Consider the following 20870-nt stretch of genomic DNA (forward strand, 5'->3'; position numbering starts at 1 on the left):
AAGTTAGTCATCAGGTTCGTTAATTTCTGTTCCTTGCATGTTACGACTTACGACGACAGAGTCTTTTAGAATCATTTTGATTTCTACTATTCCAGTGTAATGTGTCAACAGTAACATCCAACTTTGTAAGAGGTAATTTTCTCAACAGAAGTAAAAAAAAACTATAAATGTTGAACCCGGCTGCCTTAAAGGCCCTCTTCCCGACAGGACTCCTCTGCAGAACTCTACAGTAGTGCGTGGTCACTGACATGTGGGGCCAGGGCCACACGTCAGTGACCGAACTGCACTCTGTAGTACTGCAAAGGATCCTCTTCCCTTCCCGGCGCTGTGCTACAGTTTGCAAAGAGGGACATAACACAAAAAGGCAATATATTTATTTCAACAAAATGAAAAAATCATACAATTATCCATGTTTGGGAACCAGATTTTTTTCCTGATTTCCACAACAATCAAACTATTCCTTGTGAAATTTCTGTAAATCCCTGCACTCCAAATGGGCCTCAGGTTATTCAGAAAGGAACTGGCAGGTGCCACTGGATTGAAAACCATACATCTACTTTGGCTCCATTCAAAAGGAAACCGAATTGATTTGAAAGCGATATGTATCTATAGATCTACTGATGCTGCAGGAATGACAACTTTGGAAAACAAACACCTCCTCCCACCAAAGTAAGGCAGAAGCACACAACTATTACCGAAATCAAATAAGCCGGATTGCATTAGTCCACACTGTCAGGCACCATCCATTCAAGTTCGCTGCAGCCCCAAGGCTGTCTATGGGCTTCTTGTGTAAAGCTGCCATCCATAATTCAGATTTCGTGCTTCCTGAAATGTCAAGGCTCACCAGGTCGAAACTGTGCTCACATGTCCCAAACTAAACCAGATCAGACTACCTTGGTTCTCAATTAGAATTGCTCATATCTGGAATATTGCATTAGTCAAAGACTGCCCAAGCACTTAATTCAGGAAAACTGCTATCATCTGGCCTCACTTGCATATGAACTCTCAATCTTCAGTGCATCATGTTCAGATGACTCGACCCAAAAGGGTGACAGGGCCACCACTTTTCCAATAATTATTAGAGTTGGAGAAACTAGATCGGCTGACTTGACTTCATCCACGAGATCCTTTAACAATGAGAATACCTACAGGACAAAAAATATTGAGCATGTATAGTTAAACACAGTTTAGTTGGCTAGGGCATATCAGTCAGTACCATTCGTTGTTGAGGGGTAGTGCCACGCTCTACTGCAACAGCAGGGGTATCTAGCGGAAGACCGTGATTCATTAACTTTGGAGCAAGAGACGGTAGTGTTGACAAACCCATGTACACAACCAAAGTAGTGTCTGGATCAGCTGCATTGCCTGCCACATATAGAGGATCTGTCCCACCATTTCTAGAGTGCCCAGTTAAAAATCTGACACTGCAGAAAAGATTGTATGTCAAATAATATCCTGCTAATCACTTCGGAAAGTTTTGACACTGTACAATACTACATCAGAAATGAACTATTGTCTTTCTGTTCATTTATCAATGCAAGAGGTGACAGAGCCAAACATTAGCCTTCGTCATAGTAGTTCCATTCACCTCAACGAGGCATTTTTTTTCTTTTAAAAAATGCTACCTCATTATTCACAGAACACCAAAACAAAGAGATAATCAAATGCAGCAATATAATATTTAACACTTTGATTATGCAGCATATGCATGTATGGTCAAGGAAATGGCAGGCACTTACAAGCAAGTAAACTAGGAAAGCTTCAAGCCTCAACGCTAAGCTAATGTCAAGAAAATCCTTATCCTAAATCAGACATGCATGCTAATTGCTAAAATGTATTTGAGGAAGCGCTGCAGCTCCTAAACCGAAGACTGATCAGTTATGGTGAAGTTTGCCAAAAGCAATATTGAAAAGGTGGTTTTCTATTTCAAGCAAAATCTTTAGGCATGACCAGAAGCTCCACTTGAATGTTATTTAGGTAGAGATGCAAATGCAAAATACAAAAATTACCTGGTAGCAACACCTCGATGGGTTAGTGGAATGCCTAGTTCTGCTGCAATTCCTGAAGCAGAAGTAATTCCTGCAGAGTTTTTTGATTCAAGCAATTGATAATTAGAACCAACCAACACTGCAAATTATCCAAGATTCCATGGTGGGTTTATCATACCTGGGATAACTTCAACTCTAATTCCTTGCTGCTGTAGGAAATCCATCTCTTCTCCACCTCTTCCAAAGACCTGAGAGGAATAAAAAGTGAATTTAGGGCCTATAAATATACTCCTCCAAGGTAAAGGTAGATATGCTCATATGCAATGCCAATTAGTTCTCTGATGCAGTAAGACACTATCTATGCCTTTGGTTGGAAAACACACACACACACAATCTATGCTCAAAATAAAAAGTTTACTACTATTTGCACTACTTTCCTTGCCTCTACTGTGTTAAGAAAACAGATACAACTGCAGGTGACCATATGTTGTTATGTTAATCCCTTTTTCGTGTATTGCTATTATGGCAACTAAAGGATTTACATACAAATGGAGTTTACATGAGATGGTTTATATACCCATAAGAATAGAAATCCTTTTGGGTAAAATGAATGAAAATAGACAATCACAGAAAATACCAGTTATTACTATACAGCTTAAATACATGACATCATTCACTGTTTTAACTGATATACGCCACGCTGTTTCAATGAGGACTGTGTTCATCTACAATAATGTGCAAACTGCAAGCCCAAAAAGCTTCAACAAAGCTCGATCTTTTTCCATCCTACTAATCTTGTTCATTTCCAAGTTTAAGAACCTTATGTCAAAAGCCACACAGTAACCTAAAAAGAGGTTATCTTGTATGATTTTCTGCTTTAACAAGTTACAAATGACAACCACTACAAATTGGTGATATCAATACTGATCAGTATCAGACCATCGGTTTGTATGAATTCATTAAGGAGCCATTTGGATCCTCTCATTTTGGAGGAATTGAAATCTACTTAATAAACTAGGGTATTTGGCTTAGAATTTGACATCCCACCACTTTCCAACCACTTTCCAAAGTTTAGATATAAGCCTATCCTAAATTCATAAGATGGGAGATGGAAATTGATTCTATACACCACCAAGCTATGTTACCATTCCGTAACTTATAGCATGCTCTTTGGCTCACTCCTCTATAGCAGAAATATAGCACATAAGTATCTCCCTCATATGGTCAACAATAGTATACAAATATATTCCGTATATAATCATATTAGCTTAGTAGATTTATGTCTAAATTATGATTATTAGAATGGAATTCAATTCCAAGGTTCCAAACAGGGCCTAATTGAAAATGACTAAAGGCAGACTAAAAACAGATTATTGTCTTTACTCTGGAGGGTAGTCCTCAATTGGGATGAACATGGTGCGATCAATAGCAAAATCTCTTAACTAGTTTAATGTTTGAGCTAGACTAACAACTGGAATTGCCACATGAATCCTTAAGAGCTAAGGGGGTGTTTGGTTCCAGCAAGGTAAACTTTAACCCTGTCACATCAGATGTTTGAATACTAATTAGGAGTATTAAACGTAGACTAATGACAAAATTAATTGCATAACCCCTAGGCTAATTCGCGAGACAAATCTATTAAACCTAATTAGTCCATGATTTGATAATGTGGAGCTACAGTAATTATGTGCTAATGATGGATTAATTAGGATTAATAGATTCATCTCGCGAATTAGCCCTAGGCTTGTGCAATTAGTTTTATAATTAGCTCATGTTTAGTTCTCGTAATTAACATCCGAACATCCAATATGACAGGGGTAAACTTTAGCCCTCGTGATCCAAACACCCCCTAAACAGGAGTGACAGATTACCAGAGGATCGCCGCCTTTCAACCGTACCACATTGGCACCAGCCTCTGCGAAACTGAGGAGCAGCTCGTGAATCTCCTCCTGCATTGCATCAAACAGCCATCAGACATACAAATTACTAACAAGGGGAAGAGAAGGCACAAAGTCCTAACTCCTAAGCTTGGGCCCGCCTCAGTTTTAGACAGAAATATGGCATCCTCTGTTTTGCTTAACGAAAGTTGTCTGATGTATTGTCAAAATAATAATAATAATAATAATAATAATAATAATAATAATAATAATAATGTACTCGAAATCTTAATTCCAGAATGCACGCCCAATTCGCGTTTCCACCAGCGTGTAAACCTCAACTCATCGCAATTGGATCAAATGAGCAGCATTCCTCACCTGGGTGCGGCTGTGGTATCCCGCTGTCTTGCCGACGTACAGAAGCCTGGCGCCCTCCCCGACCAAATCCAGCACGTCGTTGGACACCAGCCGGTCGTAGAGCACCAGGTCCGCGGCCTCGATGGCCCGGACCGCCTTGAGCGTGAGCAGCTCGGGGTCCCCGGGCCCCGTCCCGACCAGCGCCACCCTCCCGGGCCCGCCGCCGCCGCCCTCCCCCTCGGCGCCCTTCCCCCTGGAAGCCCTCAGCGCGTCCAGGAGCCTCCGCAGCTCCGGCAGCTGCAGCGCGATCTCGTCGTCCCGGCGGCCCGCCGCCGCCGCGGCAGCGGCGGCGTCGGAGGAGGACGGCGACGACGACGACGACGATGCGGGCTTGGAGGAGCCGTCGGCGGCGTAGGACCAGGCGTCGCGGCGGTAGCGCGAGGAGGAGGTGGCCTCGGTGAAGGGCGAGGCGGCGGCGGTGCGGACGGCGGCGCCGGCGCGGGGTCTCGCGTTTGCGGCGGCGGCGGCGAGGGAGGAGGTGGAGGCGGGCGCGGAAATGGAGGCCGGCCGCGGCTGGAAGCGGGGCACGCGGACGGCGAGAGCCATGGCGGTGCGGCGGGGCGGCGGGCAGCGGGAGCGGGTGGCTGGCCGCCGCGGGGTGGTGCGGGCTTTATAGGGGGGCGAGCTGACCAGGAACCAGCTGACACTTTTTGCTGTGGGCGTGTGGTTTTGGATTGGCGAAGGGGCGAAGGGCTGGGCCTGGGTACGAGTGCGCAGGACCGCAGCAGCAAGGGGACGGACGCCCCTTGGCGGCTTTGGCTGGCCTTGGGGAGCGTTGAAGGGCCAGGTTCAATGAACCACCGGGCCAGGGGTGTTTTTGGCTGTGGCGTACGGGCAGCCGGGCAGCTAGAGGACTAGAGGAGCCGCCGCGTCGAGGTGGTCAAGTCCCAGTGGGAGTGTGCCTCTCCGCGCAGGTTCTACGGCCGCGGCGGGTGTGGCCTGTGGCGGGTTCGCTGACGCCATCGCAGATGTCAACAGCATCTCTTTTTTGTTTTTTTAGAGAGAGATGGCACCTAGAGGGACTGGCCATATTCACTTGTTTTTTTTCTTATTAGGCGGTTATTTCACTTTGTAGGTTGGACGGATTACTGGACTCAGCTGGACAACTAACTAATCTGAGAACACCTTTGTACGTGGCGCAACAGTGTACAAGCGCTCTATCTGGGCAATTGCTTAAAATTCTTAGTGATGCCTTGGGCAAAAGTGCTTGAAGGTAAACCAACTCCAGTAGGCTTGAACAAGACCGCCATGAAGATCGAGTCATCTCAAAAAATGGTGCAGCAAGATCATCAGCCATTGCCATACCTCTAGCTTTTCAGTTGCTGGCATGCCTAAATTCTTTCTAACAGTTTCCCCGATCTAATTGAGCTTGCAGTCTACGGAGTCTACTGCTACACTTTGCAAGGCAAAACACGGTTATCTGAAAAGGCATAGCTGCGATCCGAATAGGCACTAGAGCCTTCAGGAAGAACAACATGGTTATCATTTGTATTGATTTATGTAGTACACTATGGAGTAGCTATTCTAGAATTACATCAGTAAACGGATCTACCATTATATCTTTGAGATGAAAACCTTGATGTGACTTCAGTTCCTCGTGCATTTGTAACACGTAAGAATCATAAGTACAACTAACCTGCTGTTCCAACTCCCAAAAGAATGCACCGAAGCCTAAATGTGTACAATAACAGGTAAAGGGAAAAACAAAATCTGGCCCATGTAAATCTGCACTCAGGCCTGTAAATACTGGCCATACCTTCTCTTCCTTTTTGGAGTATATTTTTCTCCAACAACTGCAAAGTGGAAATGAGGCAATCAAATGTATCAAGATCATGTTGCTGGCACTTTTACCTGGAAATGCACGGTTAATTTTGTGTTTCTGGAATGTCGTCAGATGCGTTGACTGGGATAGATGTTAAGGCACAAGTTGTATACCTATAGAACTGGAATCTTGAGAAGTATAACCAAGCTGAAATACAGACATACGGAGATGATGATCCCAGCTACAAAATTCTGATATTGACGGTTGTTGTCTCCATTGGGAATAAAAGCCGACTTCAACACGTCTGATACAAACACTCTGTAAGATACCTGCGGTATAAACAACGAAATGACAACTCCTGAGTCCTGATGATTCTTTTTAATCAAAATTCTAGAATGTTTACTTACAAGAAGGTATATTGCTGTGACAAGCATAAAGTTGAGCATCAGATCTGTATGAATAACAAAAGTCATCAATAATTGAAAAGGGGCTCTAACATCTTGAAAGAAAGCACCAAGCACAAAGATATGATAGTGCAAAGATAATAGCAGGCTTTGTTTGAAAAATTAAGTCAACTTTTGTATAATCCATAGCCAAAGTTACTATTATAGAAACGATCTTTCGTCCTCCTCATTTGTCTCGGCTAGTTTTAAGCCGGGACTAATGAAAGTATTAGTTCCAGATCCAACGGCTAGGTGCCTGTTAGGAGGGTGGCGGATATTTAGTTCTGATTGGTAGCTCCAGCAGGGACCAGAGACTCATGAAGTCACCGGTAACAAAGAAAAGTTGTTATTTCCCTTGGACTAAATCTTAGTCCTGTCACATCGAATGTTTAGACACCACTTAGGAGTATTAAATATGGACTAACTACAAAACCAATTGCATAAATGGATGCTAATTCACGAGATGAATCCATTAAGCCTAATTAGCATAATTTGATCATGTTGTGCTACAGTAAGCATGTGCTAATGATGGATTGATTAGGTTTAATAGATTCATCTCGTAAATTAGCACCGGCTTATGCAGTTAGTTTTAAGTTTTATATAGTTAGCTCATGTTTAATCCATATATTTGGTATCCAAACATCTCATATGATCCGGATTAAAAATTAGTCCAGGTTAAAAATTAATCCGTGGATCAAATACCCTCTCTGTCACTTGGTTTAACGATGGCAGAACCCTTCGTCAGTTCCACTGACTTTGGAAAAGAACAGGGGAGAATGGGAGCCGACGCTTTGATTGGGTCAGCTTGGGCCTTCTCGCTGTGGTCTCAGTCAGCGTCGGCTAGTCGGCCCAGGTTTCGCAGATTCGATGTGACTACAAGCCCACGTAGCCCAGCTTGAGAGGACACCCGACATTCAGCCCGCCACAGCCAAGGCCGGGAGTAGTCAGTAGGCCATATCTTTCTTCTTGACTTCGCAGCAGAGCCCGCCAACGCCGCAACAGCCCAACGTGGGCAATGTGCCCCGCATCTTCCGTCGTGGTGTGCGACTGTGCGGACAAGTGTGAGGCCTCGGCGCGCCCGTGGCGCCCCAGTTTCTTGACGAACCCCCCGTGTGTAGGTGTAGTGTAGGCTAACATGCCCGCATGTGCCCCTCCGCTGCTGCACATGCGTGCTCGGTGGCTCGATCGGGTCAGTCAGGAGGGTACGTAGACGTAGACCCGGTGCTAGTCGACTCGAGCTAGCCTTTGCTTGCGCAGGGCTAGTTGGAGGGCGCCGCTGACCCTTACGTGCCGTGACGGGGTCGATCATGACAACCTGGCCTGGCGAGCTCAGGCTAACCCTGCACGCGCGCGCATCCGCGTCAGTATGGTTGGATGACACGCGCGAGGCGATCGATGCGATCCCTCTCCGCGTCGACCCGTCGAGGTCAGAGTCGCCGTATGGTATGGGCATGGTGGGGGGCCTTAAAAATTCCGCGTCAAACTAGTACGTGCGGCCGGGGCCGGGGCCGCAGCCGTCGCGTCGTCCCCCCCCTCCGCGCGACGCGGCCGCGGGGTGTACGGCCTCCGGGAGGCGCGGCGACGGCGGTGCGGATGGATTAGCCCCCCCGGGTAGCAGGATGGGTTTCCGGCGTGGGACTTTTTGACGGTGCGCGCGCAGGAGAGCTGAGCTAGCTGTTTGTTCGCATCCCGCCTCGCGTCGCGCGTCGGGGAGGACGCCGCCGCGGCCGCGCCGGGATCAGATCACGTGCGGGCGCATGACCGGCGAGGCCGCGACGAGGGACCTGGCGGAAGCGTACAACGCCACACACATGGGTCAGGAGCAGGCCGGGCTACGAAGCTCTCTCTGGCTTTTGTTTGTGGCTGCTGTCTGATCTGTGGAGTGGGCGGTTGATCGGGGGCCGGTCCTGTGTCGCTCGCACAGAAGGTGCTGTAGCACACTTCTTCGTGTAGATTACGATGACACGCTCCGGATTCTCCTCCTCCTCCTTTAGAGAAGAAATGCTATCTTTCTCGGACGACCCTCAAAAAAGAAAAGGTGCTGTGTATTCGTGATTGTTGATTGATACGGTTGAAAGGACGTGAGTTGGTGCTCATACGCAGACACGATCGGTGCTGCATTATTGGCAAATCCTAGTACGATAACCATCTCCCGGCTACACGTAGCCGGTTGACTAGGCAATAACAGGCTAGCACCGGGCTGGCAGCGTCAGCTAGATGCGCTGAACGAGGCACCCACATGCCCCGTTCCCATCCCCAGCAAAACGCCGTAAAGCCATTAAGCCAAGCCGCTCTCGGCTCTGAGCCTGAGCTGGTGGTAGTAGCAAAACTCCCTCCGCCTCGCGCTCTCGCGTCGCCGGATATATAAAGCGGGGGCAAGCGCGCGCGGCGTTTGCACATACTCTCATCCAGCCCATCGTCGTCATCTATCCGGCTCTCGATCCCCATCCACCACCGCACAGCCGTGTGCGCGTCGATCGATCCGTAGCTAGCTGGCCCCGGGAGGTCATGGACCACCGCGCTGCGATCTTGGAGGCCGGCGGCCAGGAAGGGGTGGAGAGGCGGAAGCAGCAGCAGCTCGTGCGCGAGCGCGGCCGGCGCATCAAGGCGGCCGCGGAGCTGGGGCTGGCGCGCTCGTCGCAAGGCAGCCAGTGGGGCCGCGCTCTGGGCCGCCGAGTGGACCCGAAGGACGACCCCTTCCCCTTCGAGGTGACCGTGACCTCGTCGTCGACGACGGGCAACCACCTGCAGGTGCAGAAGAAGGCGGCCTCGCCGGAGGAAGACGAGGAGGAGAAGGAGGAGGAGGTGGCGGTGGAGGAGAAGGTGGCGCTGCTGCGGCGGCTGGTGCCGGGCGGCGAGGGCATGGCGGTGGAGGGCCTGCTGGAGGAGACGGCCGACTACATCGCCGCGCTCAAGGCGCAGGTCGGCGTCATGCGCGCGCTCGCCTGCCTGCTCTCCGGCTCCGGCCTCGACGCGCTGCCGGGGAAGGGTGATGGCCTCCTCACGCCGGAGAAGCCTCAGTGAGAAGGAACAGCAGCAAGCGGGTCCTTCCTGGCCTCTTCTTCCGGCTAGTGATCCGAGCTTCGTCAGGTTCGTCTCCGCATCTGGGCATGTCGTTGGGAGCAGCCAGTGCGGATGCTTCAATTCGGAGCGCACATTTCGTCGTGTTCCTACCTGAAAATGTCACGGCATTTTTGTTTGAGAGCATTGAGAGAAAGGAGCAGTGGATGTGGATCGAGCACGCTGGTCCTTGCGAACTAGGCATCAGTTGATCGGAGCATGTGGCTCGTGTACTAGTATGAATTGCAGGAGTACCTTTTCTCCATGCTCGTTGTTTTCGAGGTACTTGCCCCATGTGGAGGATCCTAGACTAGGATTGGCACCGGGGATCCGTCTCTTTTTAATTCAGATAGCTTTTCTTTTTTTGAAACGATTTTTTTAAATTCAGATAGCTCATCTGTGACTGAGAGAGTAGTACCACCAGTGACCCGTGCAGTGCATGTAGCAGCTCTAGCAAGGTGTAGCTGATAAAAAGCAAGACGGTTTGCAAGTGTCGAGTGTGCAACAAGAGCATCGTCGGGGGATGAGCAAACCGACGGCAACGCTTATTCACAGAATACACTGCAGTACCTATTCATTATCCATTCTAAATTATTAATCGTTTTAATTTTTTTAATGTATAAATTTTACTATATATCTAGATATATGCGTAGAAAAGCTAAAATAATTAATAATTTAGAATAAAGGGAGTAGGTGGGAACAGTCGAACATATGCTGCTGTGAAATCCATGTCGCAGACCAATCGACAACTTTGCCTCAAAAACGTGACGGGGGTTGGACGGTCGACCCTCTGGTGGTCAAAGTCAAACATCTCTCTTAATCTTCTTTGTTTTTTTTTCAGGGAAATCCTCTAGTAGCCCAGCATGCCAACAGGCCCAACATGCACCGACAAGAGCCCAGCCCGTGCTTAGCCCACGCTTGAGTCCTTTTCCAGTTTTGCCGGACCAGTAAGCAAGGCGCCCTTGCATGTTGAAACTCTGATTCATGTGCTTGTGCACATATTCATAAACAACAGTAATGGATATCTGTAAGCAATCAGTATTTATCTAGCATTTCGAAAATTTCTGTACAGATTAAAGAATAACAAACTTGGTAGCTCAATGCAAGTATCCAACCTTAGTTGTTTGTTTCTACTCCACACACCCTACGAAGAACGTAAAAAAGCGAGAAAGCTATATGTCACCCGTGTGATTTGTGGCTCTATCTCACTCGTTTTTTGGCCGTCGGATGTTTTTCTGGAATCGTTCTAATTTCTACATTCCTCCCTGCACTCAGTTTTGTTGCTGTGTCTTTGACTTATGGGGTCGTTGTACTGTTTGTATTTCAGTCCGCGCGCCGCTTCCTTTTTCTCCCTCGTTATCCCCGGTGCATCAGTTCCGATGCCTCATTTCGCTTTCCCCATTCCCTCTCGTCTAGGAGAGGCGATTCTAGGGTTCATCCCGATTTCTTTCTTCTTCTTCAATTTCTTTTGGTAGATTTGGTTGCTTTGCACTCTAATCTCTATGTGCTTGCTGTCCTATTCTTGGTTCTCTTGTTCTCCGTGTGTTTTTTTGATGCTTTTCTGATCCTTTTTCGAGATGAGCTCTTATCTTTTTGTTCTTCGATTTCGGCCATTTCCAGTCAATTTCAAGCGTTGCTCAAGGAGATTTGTGGTTCCATTTAGGGTCTCCAAGTCGATTTGTAGCCCTGCTCATGGATATTCATTGTTCGATTTTGGACCTTTCTAGTTGTTTTCGAACGCTTCGCTTGTCGATTCGTGGTTCGATTCAGGGGCATTTCACTCGATTTCAAGCGTTGCTCATGGAGATTTGTGGTTCCATTTTGGGTCTCCTAGTCGATTTGTAGCCCTGCTCATGGAGATTTGTTGTTCAATTTTTGGGCCTTTCCAGTTGTTTTCGAGCGTTTCGCTTGTTGTTTCCGGGTTCGATTTAGGGCATTCCACTCGATTTTGAGTGTTGCTCATTGCGATTCGTGGTTCCATTTAGGTTCATTGCGGTCGATTTTGAGTGTTGCTCATGTAATTTTCTGGTTCGACTTTGCTTTTCCTACGGGTTGTGCGCTCTATTTTTTTCCTGACTTTAGGTTGTATGCAGTCGTTGCTGCAGTTGATTTTTATTTTGAATTTATGTCTTAAATTGTTGTTGGTTTTCTGGGGGTTTTCGTTTCTGTGTACTGTTACATGTCCCGTTCGTGTATTCTATCACGTATAATTATCATGTTTTAGGTACTGTTCATTTTTAGCTTTGTCTTCATCTAGAATCTGGGGTTTTGTGTCTCATTATCCTGTCTGTTTGGGTTTGGATTTTCTCATATTTGCTTGATGTTTTTTTAGTTGTCTGATTCTTCTACTCGTGCAGTTTGTGTCGGTTTCTTCTATTATTATCCAGTGATCACAATTTTATTTGTTGTAACTTGTATTGTTAATATGATACTAGTATATATTAGTTACAGTTTATTGATGTTCCAATGTCCTGTTTAATTTCTTTTTTACATTTAGATTATTTCATGTTTTTAGATTTTTCGTCAAATCATGTTTACGTTCTGATCTATTTGTTCTCCCTTTCTATTCCTTTAGAAGTTATTCTATCCTTTTCATCTAGAATACTGTTTTTGATAGCGCCACAATATGCATTATCTTATCTGTTCTGTCATACTAGTATATTATATGGTTTATGTTCTGATTTGTTTGTTCTCCTTATCTATTGTATTACTGTTAATCTGTCCTTTTTATCTAGTACAATATATTTTTGAGAGCATCACAATATGCATTGTCTTACCTGCATTGTCTTACCCGTTAGTTTAATCTATAATTTTTGTATTAATAATTTTGTCAGTTTAGATTATTGCATCATTATTCTTTTATTTTTTTATTAGTTTGTACCTTATTGAACCTATGTTCAAATTGAGTCAGGTTTTCTGATTATTTTTGTTACTTTGAAACTTAACTGCTTATTTATTTGCACTAACTAACTTATCTTTTTTTCTTATTAAATATGTACTATCTTCATTATGTTAACTTTTTGTAGATGGCAAGGAAGAGATCTAAAAAATTTGTTGACCTTGACAGCACAGAGGATTCTTATAGTGTGGGCCTCGAAGATATGTTTGTTTCACTGTCTAACAGTGAGAGCAATGGATTTGATGATTCCGAAATAAGTCTTTTTTCCTTTATTTGCAGTTCTTATGTACATTATAGCCTTAGAATTTTGCTTTTTTTTATTTTTTCTTTTTAATCCAATGTTGTTTGGTTTTTGTTTATTTTTTCATCATAGGTTCAATGTTCAGGTGATCTTGAAAGTATCCAAGTTGCTGCCTATAAAGAAGTTTTGAAAAATGTAAGTTCTTATTTATCTCATTCAAATTTCTTATATTTTACTCTTTGCAATTTGAAATTCTATTCAGACTAATTTTGCTTATCTATTTTTTTCTCTGTACAATAAATTGAAAGTATTGAAGAGGAAGCTTGCAAAGACTATAAGTCTTGAGGTATTTTTTTTAAACCCTAGTCAATGTTGTGGTTCTTTCTTATTTTTAGTTTATTATTTCTAATTAATCATTTTTTACTCTTTTTCGCTTTGGTAGGAGCCGAAGAAACATAATCAATTATTTTTTACTCTATTTTCGCTTTGGTAGGAGCCAAACAAATATAACTCTGTTAGAAGACCGTCTCAAGCTTCTCATCTGTTTTGGATGCTCTTGCACCTGATAACCGCAAAGTTATTGATAATTGTGGCTTGGGTTCTCTTATGTTGTTCCAAAGTTTTATGCCTAATAAGTTTGTGAAGTGGGTTGCTGAGCTAGTCAATTATAGATCAGCTGACATAGTGGTAGATGGGAAAGTTATCTCTCTTACGAAAAAATCTGTCCATTTAGTTCTCAGTCTCCAAATGGGTGATAAAGCTTTCTCTTCTAATTTTGCTGCTGGAAAATCTATTATCTTGTCAATGTTTGATAAACAGTCCATCCCTTCAGTCACCTTTTTTTCCAACAAAATTATCAAGAATGAAACTAAGTCTGATGAAGAATTGAAGACCTGTTTCACTCAAGTTGCTCTGAACAGTTTTTTCTGCCCTAATTCTTTAATTGTTCCAAGCTATAAATACTTTGAAATTTTTTAGGACCTTTTAATCTGAAACAGTATGATTGGTGTGGTTATATTTTAGTTTGGTTGTTTGATTGTGTTAAATCCTTATATCTCCAGATCATTCTTCAAATGTATAGACATAACTTTTTATTATTCTATAATCTACTAGAGGTTTACCTATGCAAAGAAAATGAAGAAATTCCTGCAAAAAAAGATACATAGTCAATATATAAAATTTACAGCCAGCCTATAATGCAAAAAAATATCCGGCTTCACCTCCTCATTGAGCCAGCCTACATGGTACATAGTTGTTTTTAATTTTCAGATGTTGAATTCCTTCCGTTGCCCTCGCTTCAATTTATGCCTAAACGAGCCTGGCCCCTCATGTGCTTGTTTTCAAGTAAGTGAATGAGGTATTAATATATTAGGAAGTAAGGTAAACTATACCAAATTTTAGCGGAAGTACGTATCTTTTCATATTCAGTTCGACGTTGGTTTTCTAGTTATACACTAAAACACTACCATCTTGTAAGAATCAGTGTTTGGATTGGTGCCTGTAGTGAAATTGTATTTCTGCTTTTTCTTGAATTGGAGCAATACCCGAGTTCGTTTAGACACTTCTAGATGGTTGGTGAACATATTTGATGAGCAGGGCGCATCCATCATGGGCTGGTTATGTGGCAGCGTGAGCTTGAAACATTGTTACACATGGCTTTGCGTGTTGGGCTCTATGTAGGCTATCGTTGCTGGGCTTCGTTTTAGAGCTCTTAGCGTTTTAAGTTCAGAGATGGGCCGGTCCGGTCCAAACAATGTTCTTTCTCCTTTCTGGCTCAACAATACAATCCTCCTTGTTTGTGCGCTTTTGCGAATAATTATTCTTTTGCGTTGATGGGATAAATTCATATAGGACCTACAGGATCAATTTAGTAAAACCCAAAAGGACCTTGGTACTAGCTAGCGAAAGAAATCGAACTGTCAACGAAAAAACAAAATCATGCATTCCTACTGTTCCAAAGTAATTTAGCATTCTCACTGTTCCAAAAAAACAAACAAAATCATGCTTTCACATATCTGCCTTGCTTATTCTGAGGGCATGTAGCATCAGCATCATCTTTATTATTAGCCGCGTCTCTTTCCGCGATGCCCATCTGTAACGAGTGTCACATTTCCAGGGAGAGTGCCCGGCGATGGCATGCACCGCCGTGCTGCCTACACCTGTCGAGCGAGGAAGGAGCTAGCCGCAGCGCAGCGCCCTCATCAGCGAGGACCACCGCCACCGTACCGCGATCTCCATCCCAAAGCGAGGCCTTGTCCCGTGCTGAAAGCAGCATCGCCGTCCCAGTAATCCGATCCCCTGGAATCACCACGTGCACCGCACCTCACGCAACCCGTCGAGTCGAGACGGCGACGCGAGCGATGGGCCCCGGCACCTCTCTCCAAGTCTCCAGTCGCGGGGCCGGCAGCCCCTTGCGGTGGCGAACGGTGTAGTCCCCGGTATATAGGGTGTATACGATAGATCTTTGACGCGTGCGTGAATGTAGGAGTAGCAGGAGCGTCGTATTTAGGTGCAAGCGCAGCATGCAGCGATCGATAAGGCAGCCGAGTTGACCGGGCCACCAACCTGAAACCAGTAGCTAGCTAGCGCTGTCCATGACGTGCCTACCTCACAGCTCTTCTTGATCTCTCAGCTGAGCCTATCCCGTCTCCTCCTCCTCTTCCTGGCTTCCTGCTAACTAGGGAGTTAGGATCGGAGCGTTATCTGGCCCAACTAGAACCGCACTGATGAACTATCCAACACGCCTATGCATGTGATGATCTGCATGTTTGATTTGTGAATCTAGCTACTATGACCTTCTTTACTTTGCCTGAGGCTGAGGAAGTGCACCTAGCTAGCTAGCAGTACGCAATGACTTCAACTATATCGGCAGCCGAATTTTGGAAGCCAAGCTTATTGCTCCAAATTAAACCACTTGTGCCTTCTGGTCATCAAGAGCACTAGTATTTCTGAGGATCATGGACCATGTATATGCGCGCCCATCGGAGTGGAGGTAACAGATGGATGATGACAAGCAAGGGCAGGCGACCCCATTCCTTTCACAGTTCACAAGCAGGCCGCGTACGTGGGTCCCAACTATCCCTAGCTCTCCATGGACCGACAGAACAGGCCTCTGCTTTTGGGTGTTTGTTTGAAAAGACTTGAGAGCAAAACTTGGGAGAGTTTCGTTCGCGGTTCAGACAGGCACATCATCATATGGGAGCAGGCAGGACCCATCACCTGCTCAAGTGGGCTACTGCCACTGCCGGAGAAAGGCACATCAGTGCCGGTCACAGGGAGATTTAGTGCCGGTCCCTGTGACCGGCACTAAATGGCCGGCACTAACGTGACAGCCGTTAGTGCCGGCTTTATTGACCGGCACTAACTGGCGCGTGTTAGTGCCGGTCTGTTACTCCAGCCGGCACTAACTTGCCCGACCCTGCCCGGCTCCTGGCAGCAAGGTTAGTGCCGGCTGGTATTACGGGCCGGCACTAAATCTTTTTTTTATTTACCTTTTGTTTTTCGTTTTTATACGTATAGGGTTTAGGGTTTAGGGTTGATGTTCTTACCTTTTGTTTTTCGTTTTTCGTTCCATTATACGTATGGCTATGCGTATTTGTACCGTATGCGACTACATAATCGTACTTTTTGCATTGCACAGTAATATTAGGACAGCATATTACACTAATATTATATATATATATTCATCATGTATGGAACACTTAGGAGTTTAAAAGTACTTGAGATATTACAAATTAGTAAGAACATCAACTATAGTAATTTATTAAATTCCCCGTCGTCGGATCTTTTTCGGCGACGCTTGTACGGACATCGCCATAAAATTCGCCCTTAGGATTTATGACTTCATCGAGCAGGAATCCGCATATTGCTTCTTGAATTGCCCTGATCCGAGCCATTTCGATGAGTTCTTCTTTCATCCGCCAATGCTGTCACATTTTTCGAAAAAACATGAGAATAAAAGATAATGAATTAAAATGATGAGCAGATGTGATTGTGCTCACGTACATTGAATGCCTCCACTGTCATTTGCCCTTTTTCACTTGCAAAAGTGTTGATCCACTCGCATACGTAGTATCCACATAAGTTGTTTCCTTGTCCCTGTCTCCAACACTATGGACAAATGTGGGTTAAGATATAGAATTTTTCTGATATTTATTACGAATGACATTAGTAGCGAGAGTATATTCATACCGGAAAATCAGTCACCCAACAAAGAGGCTCGATTTCACCTATGGGCAAGCCTATGTGTTTGCGGAGGTAGCGATGCCATGCATTATTTACCACCTCGATGAGATCTTGGTACTTTGATTTATCTTGCCTTAACGAGTCGTACACCAAGACCTTGTGCTCCTCAATCCGAATACAAAGCAATATCCAATGAAAGCTGTGCATATACATACGCATAACCAATTAATGTTGATTAAAATAGTTATTAAATAGTATTATTAATACGAAGGGATTGAAAACAAGAGGCTAACAAAGAATGACTCACTGATGGTTGTATGGCAAGAGAATGAAGGGACACATGCTATTCTTACGCAACCCCCTGTATATAATATTGACTATTTCTTCAGGGTTTTGCTCTACCGTTTTCTCGTGTATAATATCGGGGTCGAAGAACCCGACGTTATGGAAGTTCTTTTTTCGGCAAATTTGAATTTTTGACCTACGGGACACAAGAAAAACGGGGATCAGTCAACACACAAGGCTAAAAATAATGAAACGAGAGACAATACTCACATGCACCGTACACTCAGGAGGGACTTGTCAAGGGCATCTTGATGGTATAAATCGTAAAGTGCTTCAAACTCGATATATACTTCACCTGCCCCCCGTCAGAAATGCTCATCTTTAATCCGGGCTGGGAACATCTCTAATTGATTAGCTTTAGATTGCACGGCATACCATTTGTGTAACTCGGCCATTCTCGTTGGTAGGAATGGTAATAACTCTGGCCATATCAAAGGTTCACCAAGTACAAACTTTTTCCTGCCGCGGGCATCCTGTAGGGCCTCCCCAAGCAATTGAGCCCTTGTTAGATCAGTTTGCAATATCATCCCAGCCATGGTCAACGGATCTCTTGATTCATCAGGACATTCTTCACGCGGCACTATCAACGAAGCAATCGATTGTTTGGACTGCTCTCCGAGCTGGGGAACGGTCTTTGCATTGATCCGTCGATTCTTGGGGTTGTTGTAGCACTTTCTGATCTGCCGATCATAATCCGACTCCCTTTCTTTCTCCTTGGTGGGATCTTTAATGAAGTGTTTAACGAAGTGTGCCTTCGCAACCGGATCTATTTCTGGCTTCTTGTTCGCAGCCTCCCTCAGTAGCTTGCGCTTCAGCAAGAAGGTTTGAAACGATTCTTCTGCCTCTTTCTCTTCTGGAGCCTTCGCTTTCTTCTTTCTTTGCTGCTTATGAGATGGCTGGACCGAAGGTACCGTGTATGCCTTCTGTCGCTGACTCTGATTCTGTTGTGCGGCTGGTGATGATGCCGAAATTGGCTCGCTTTGTGCGGCTGGTGATGGCGGATCCATGCTGGGGTCCCGTGCAGGCGGTGGAGAAGGTGGGCCAACACTAGGATTCCTGTCATCAGGTGGCGTTGGTGATCTTTGCCTTGAGCACCGAGCGGAATCTGTGGCTGCTTGCACCAATCTTATGTCGCGCTTTGGCCACGCAATCCATGTGTGTACGGCATGTTGTAGTTCTGTTTCTTCAGGACTTATAGGGATCGGGAGGTCCAAGTCTTCCCAGCGTTCTTCAGTAATTCGGTCAACAAAGACTCTGGCGAATCCTTCAGGAATTGGCTGGCAATGTATTGTCCTGCCTTCTTCTTGGACTTCCGCATAACCCTCAGCACAAACTTTGAGCTTTTTCCCATAAAGAACCAGAAGCTCACACTGGGTCCTAACGGTAATGTCGTCGATGGGGTCCCTCGTCCTGTCGGCACCCAAAGCAGGGTGCTCTGTGGAAGCAACACTGCTACGACGCTGGGAAGGGGTGCTGAACTCCACATTGGCAGCTGGTTGATCCGAGCGTTGCCCAACTGCTGCCTCAAGTGACATTATCCGGTTTTCTAGGCTACAGATCTTCTCTGCCACTACTGCCTTGCTTCTGCATCGGCTTCGGTAGGTTTCGAGATCTCCGGAAAAGCCATATTTCCACGGAACTACGCCCATGCCTCGGGTCCATCCAGTGTGTTCCGCATTCCCAAGAGCGTAAGTCAGCTCGTCATTCTCTCTGTTGGGCTGGAAGGTTCCTTCTTCCGTACGCCTCATTGCCTCGTCAAGTCTTTGGGCAGCCTCTCTTAGTACGTCGCTAGTCACAAACATTCCAGTGTCGGGGTTTAGTGTGCCTCCATGAGCATAGAAGTAATACCTTGCTCGTTTGGGCCAACTCAAGGTCTGCGGTACGATTCCTTTTGCAATTAAATTATTTTCCATCTTTTCCCATTTCGGAACAGCAACCTTATAACCTCCAGGCCCAAGTCTATGGAAGTTTGTCTTTTTGCTAGCATTCATTTTGCCTTGAATCGAGGCTGCCATGCTGTCAGCACTGCGCTTGTAATTCACGAATTCATTCCACCACTCTCGTTGCTTCTTCCAGACTTTATCAAAATCTGGTGTGAGGCCCTTGTTCACAAAGTTTGCCACCAATTTTTTCTTGAACGAGGCGAACTGAATTGCCATCTTCTTAAATGCTCATCCCTTTACTTTGTCAGCTTTGCCTGGGGGAAAGTTGAAGTGCAACGACACCTCTTTCCATAACAAATCTTTCTCTGAATCTGGCACGATATCTTCAGGTCGATCAGAGACTTTATTTCTCTTCCAAAGCTTGTACTTTATGGGGACGTTCTTCCTAACAAGATATCCCAATTGATTTACAAAGGTCGTCTTAATTTGACCAGGGGCTAGTGGCTCGCCGGTTGCTTCGTTGATCTCCGTGATGGTCGTACATCCTACCATCTTCCTCTTGGAGCCACGTTTCCGTTTAGGCCTCGTCGATCCTGATGCCTGAAAGAATCGCAAATTTATCAAGCGGGTTGCTAGCAACTAGTGTACGTCACGGCAGGTATTGACAAAACGTTTATCCTGATGCCTGGAAGAATCACTAAATTTCATACCTCGGCTTCCTCGACATTTTCTTCTTCCTCCCCACTAATATCTTGCTCCTGGTCGCCAGGATAATGCAAGTTTAAAAATTGGCTGCCATCGTTCTCGTCCTCATGAAACTCTGGAGCTATTTGCCCAGTACTACCACAAATGAGCTCGTGCATTAACTCGTCTTGGTTGTCCGTAGGATCCATTTCCACTACCCGAAACAATAAAAAAACATTAAGTATTTTCTAGTACTAATAAAATGTATGTATTTGCAAGGTTTAAAATGTATATATTTGCAAGGTTTCAGTCTTAACATTTCGAGGTTCGTACCCGTGCATTGCTACGGGCGATGAAAACAAATTACAGTAATACACAGAGTACAGGGAACACATAATACAATTAGACACAATATCACATAAATGAAAGAATAGCCGATGTAATCATATTGAAATGAAAAAAGCAAAAAAAAAATAAAAAATCAACAGATCTTCCAGCAGCGTGATGCTTGATGATATCAACTGAAACCAACACATTAAACCCCACGTACCCATATTGACATTTGAATTATAGAAATGGTGTTCTAACATGGATTAGCATTGAGCATTACACGTACATCAAGCATTGACCACACACAATATGTCATACAACTTTTAGATCACCAATTACCGAAGAATATAACTCATATACCTCCTCCATCGACCTTCGAGTTTGTTCGACTTTTATCAGTATTCCAATTACCGAAGAATATAACTCATCTACTAATGATCAAAGTTGAGAAGATCAAGCAAATGCAGATATAAACCTTCTTCAGCAGATTCTTCGGAGGGCGTGGAGGACAGCAAGTTCACCACCACAAGTAACCTGAAATTGTTATAAACACATTGAGATCAAATTAATGAATAATGTGCAGTTAGGTAATGCCTAGATACAAATTAGGAAAACTCACATGATGAGATCAAATTAATGAATAATATTGGTAAAAATCGATATATGCAATTAGCTGATAACAATATATAATTATATATTAACTTGCACTTGTGCATCACCAGGAGAAAGTAACCTGCCCATTTCTTGACATAACAG

At 44.9% G+C, this 20870-nt stretch overlaps 2 protein-coding genes across 3 annotated transcripts; one reads left to right on the forward strand and one right to left on the reverse strand.

The window, feature by feature from the left end:
• Positions 1-347: 347 nt before the first annotated feature.
• LOC112895725 (uroporphyrinogen-III C-methyltransferase) lies at positions 348-4996 on the reverse strand. The gene is made up of 6 exons (XM_025963721.1): positions 4244-4996; positions 3860-3937; positions 2167-2236; positions 2010-2079; positions 1217-1424; positions 348-1145 (listed from the first exon to the last, which is right to left on the reverse strand). The coding sequence occupies exons 1-6, from the start codon at positions 4826-4828 to the stop codon at positions 978-980; spliced, it is 1179 nt and encodes a 392-aa protein (XP_025819506.1). The 5' UTR covers positions 4829-4996; the 3' UTR covers positions 348-977.
• A 3813-nt stretch (positions 4997-8809) lies between these two features.
• LOC112894202 (transcription factor PAR2-like) lies at positions 8810-10648 on the forward strand. 2 transcript variants are annotated; one of them, XM_025961835.1, is made up of 2 exons: positions 8810-10113; positions 10389-10648. In XM_025961835.1, exon 1 carries the CDS (start codon positions 8996-8998, stop codon positions 9509-9511), a length of 516 nt encoding a protein of 171 aa, XP_025817620.1. In that variant the 5' UTR covers positions 8810-8995; the 3' UTR covers positions 9512-10113; positions 10389-10648. The 2 variants fall into 2 exon arrangements, with proteins under 2 accessions (XP_025817620.1, XP_025817621.1); XM_025961836.1 differs by having other exon boundaries at positions 8810-9577.
• The last annotated feature ends 10222 nt before the right edge of the window (positions 10649-20870 follow it).

The sequence above is a fragment of the Panicum hallii genome, chromosome 5 (assembly GCF_002211085.1).
Source record: "Panicum hallii strain FIL2 chromosome 5, PHallii_v3.1, whole genome shotgun sequence".
Taxonomy (NCBI): Eukaryota; Viridiplantae; Streptophyta; class Magnoliopsida; order Poales; family Poaceae; genus Panicum; species Panicum hallii.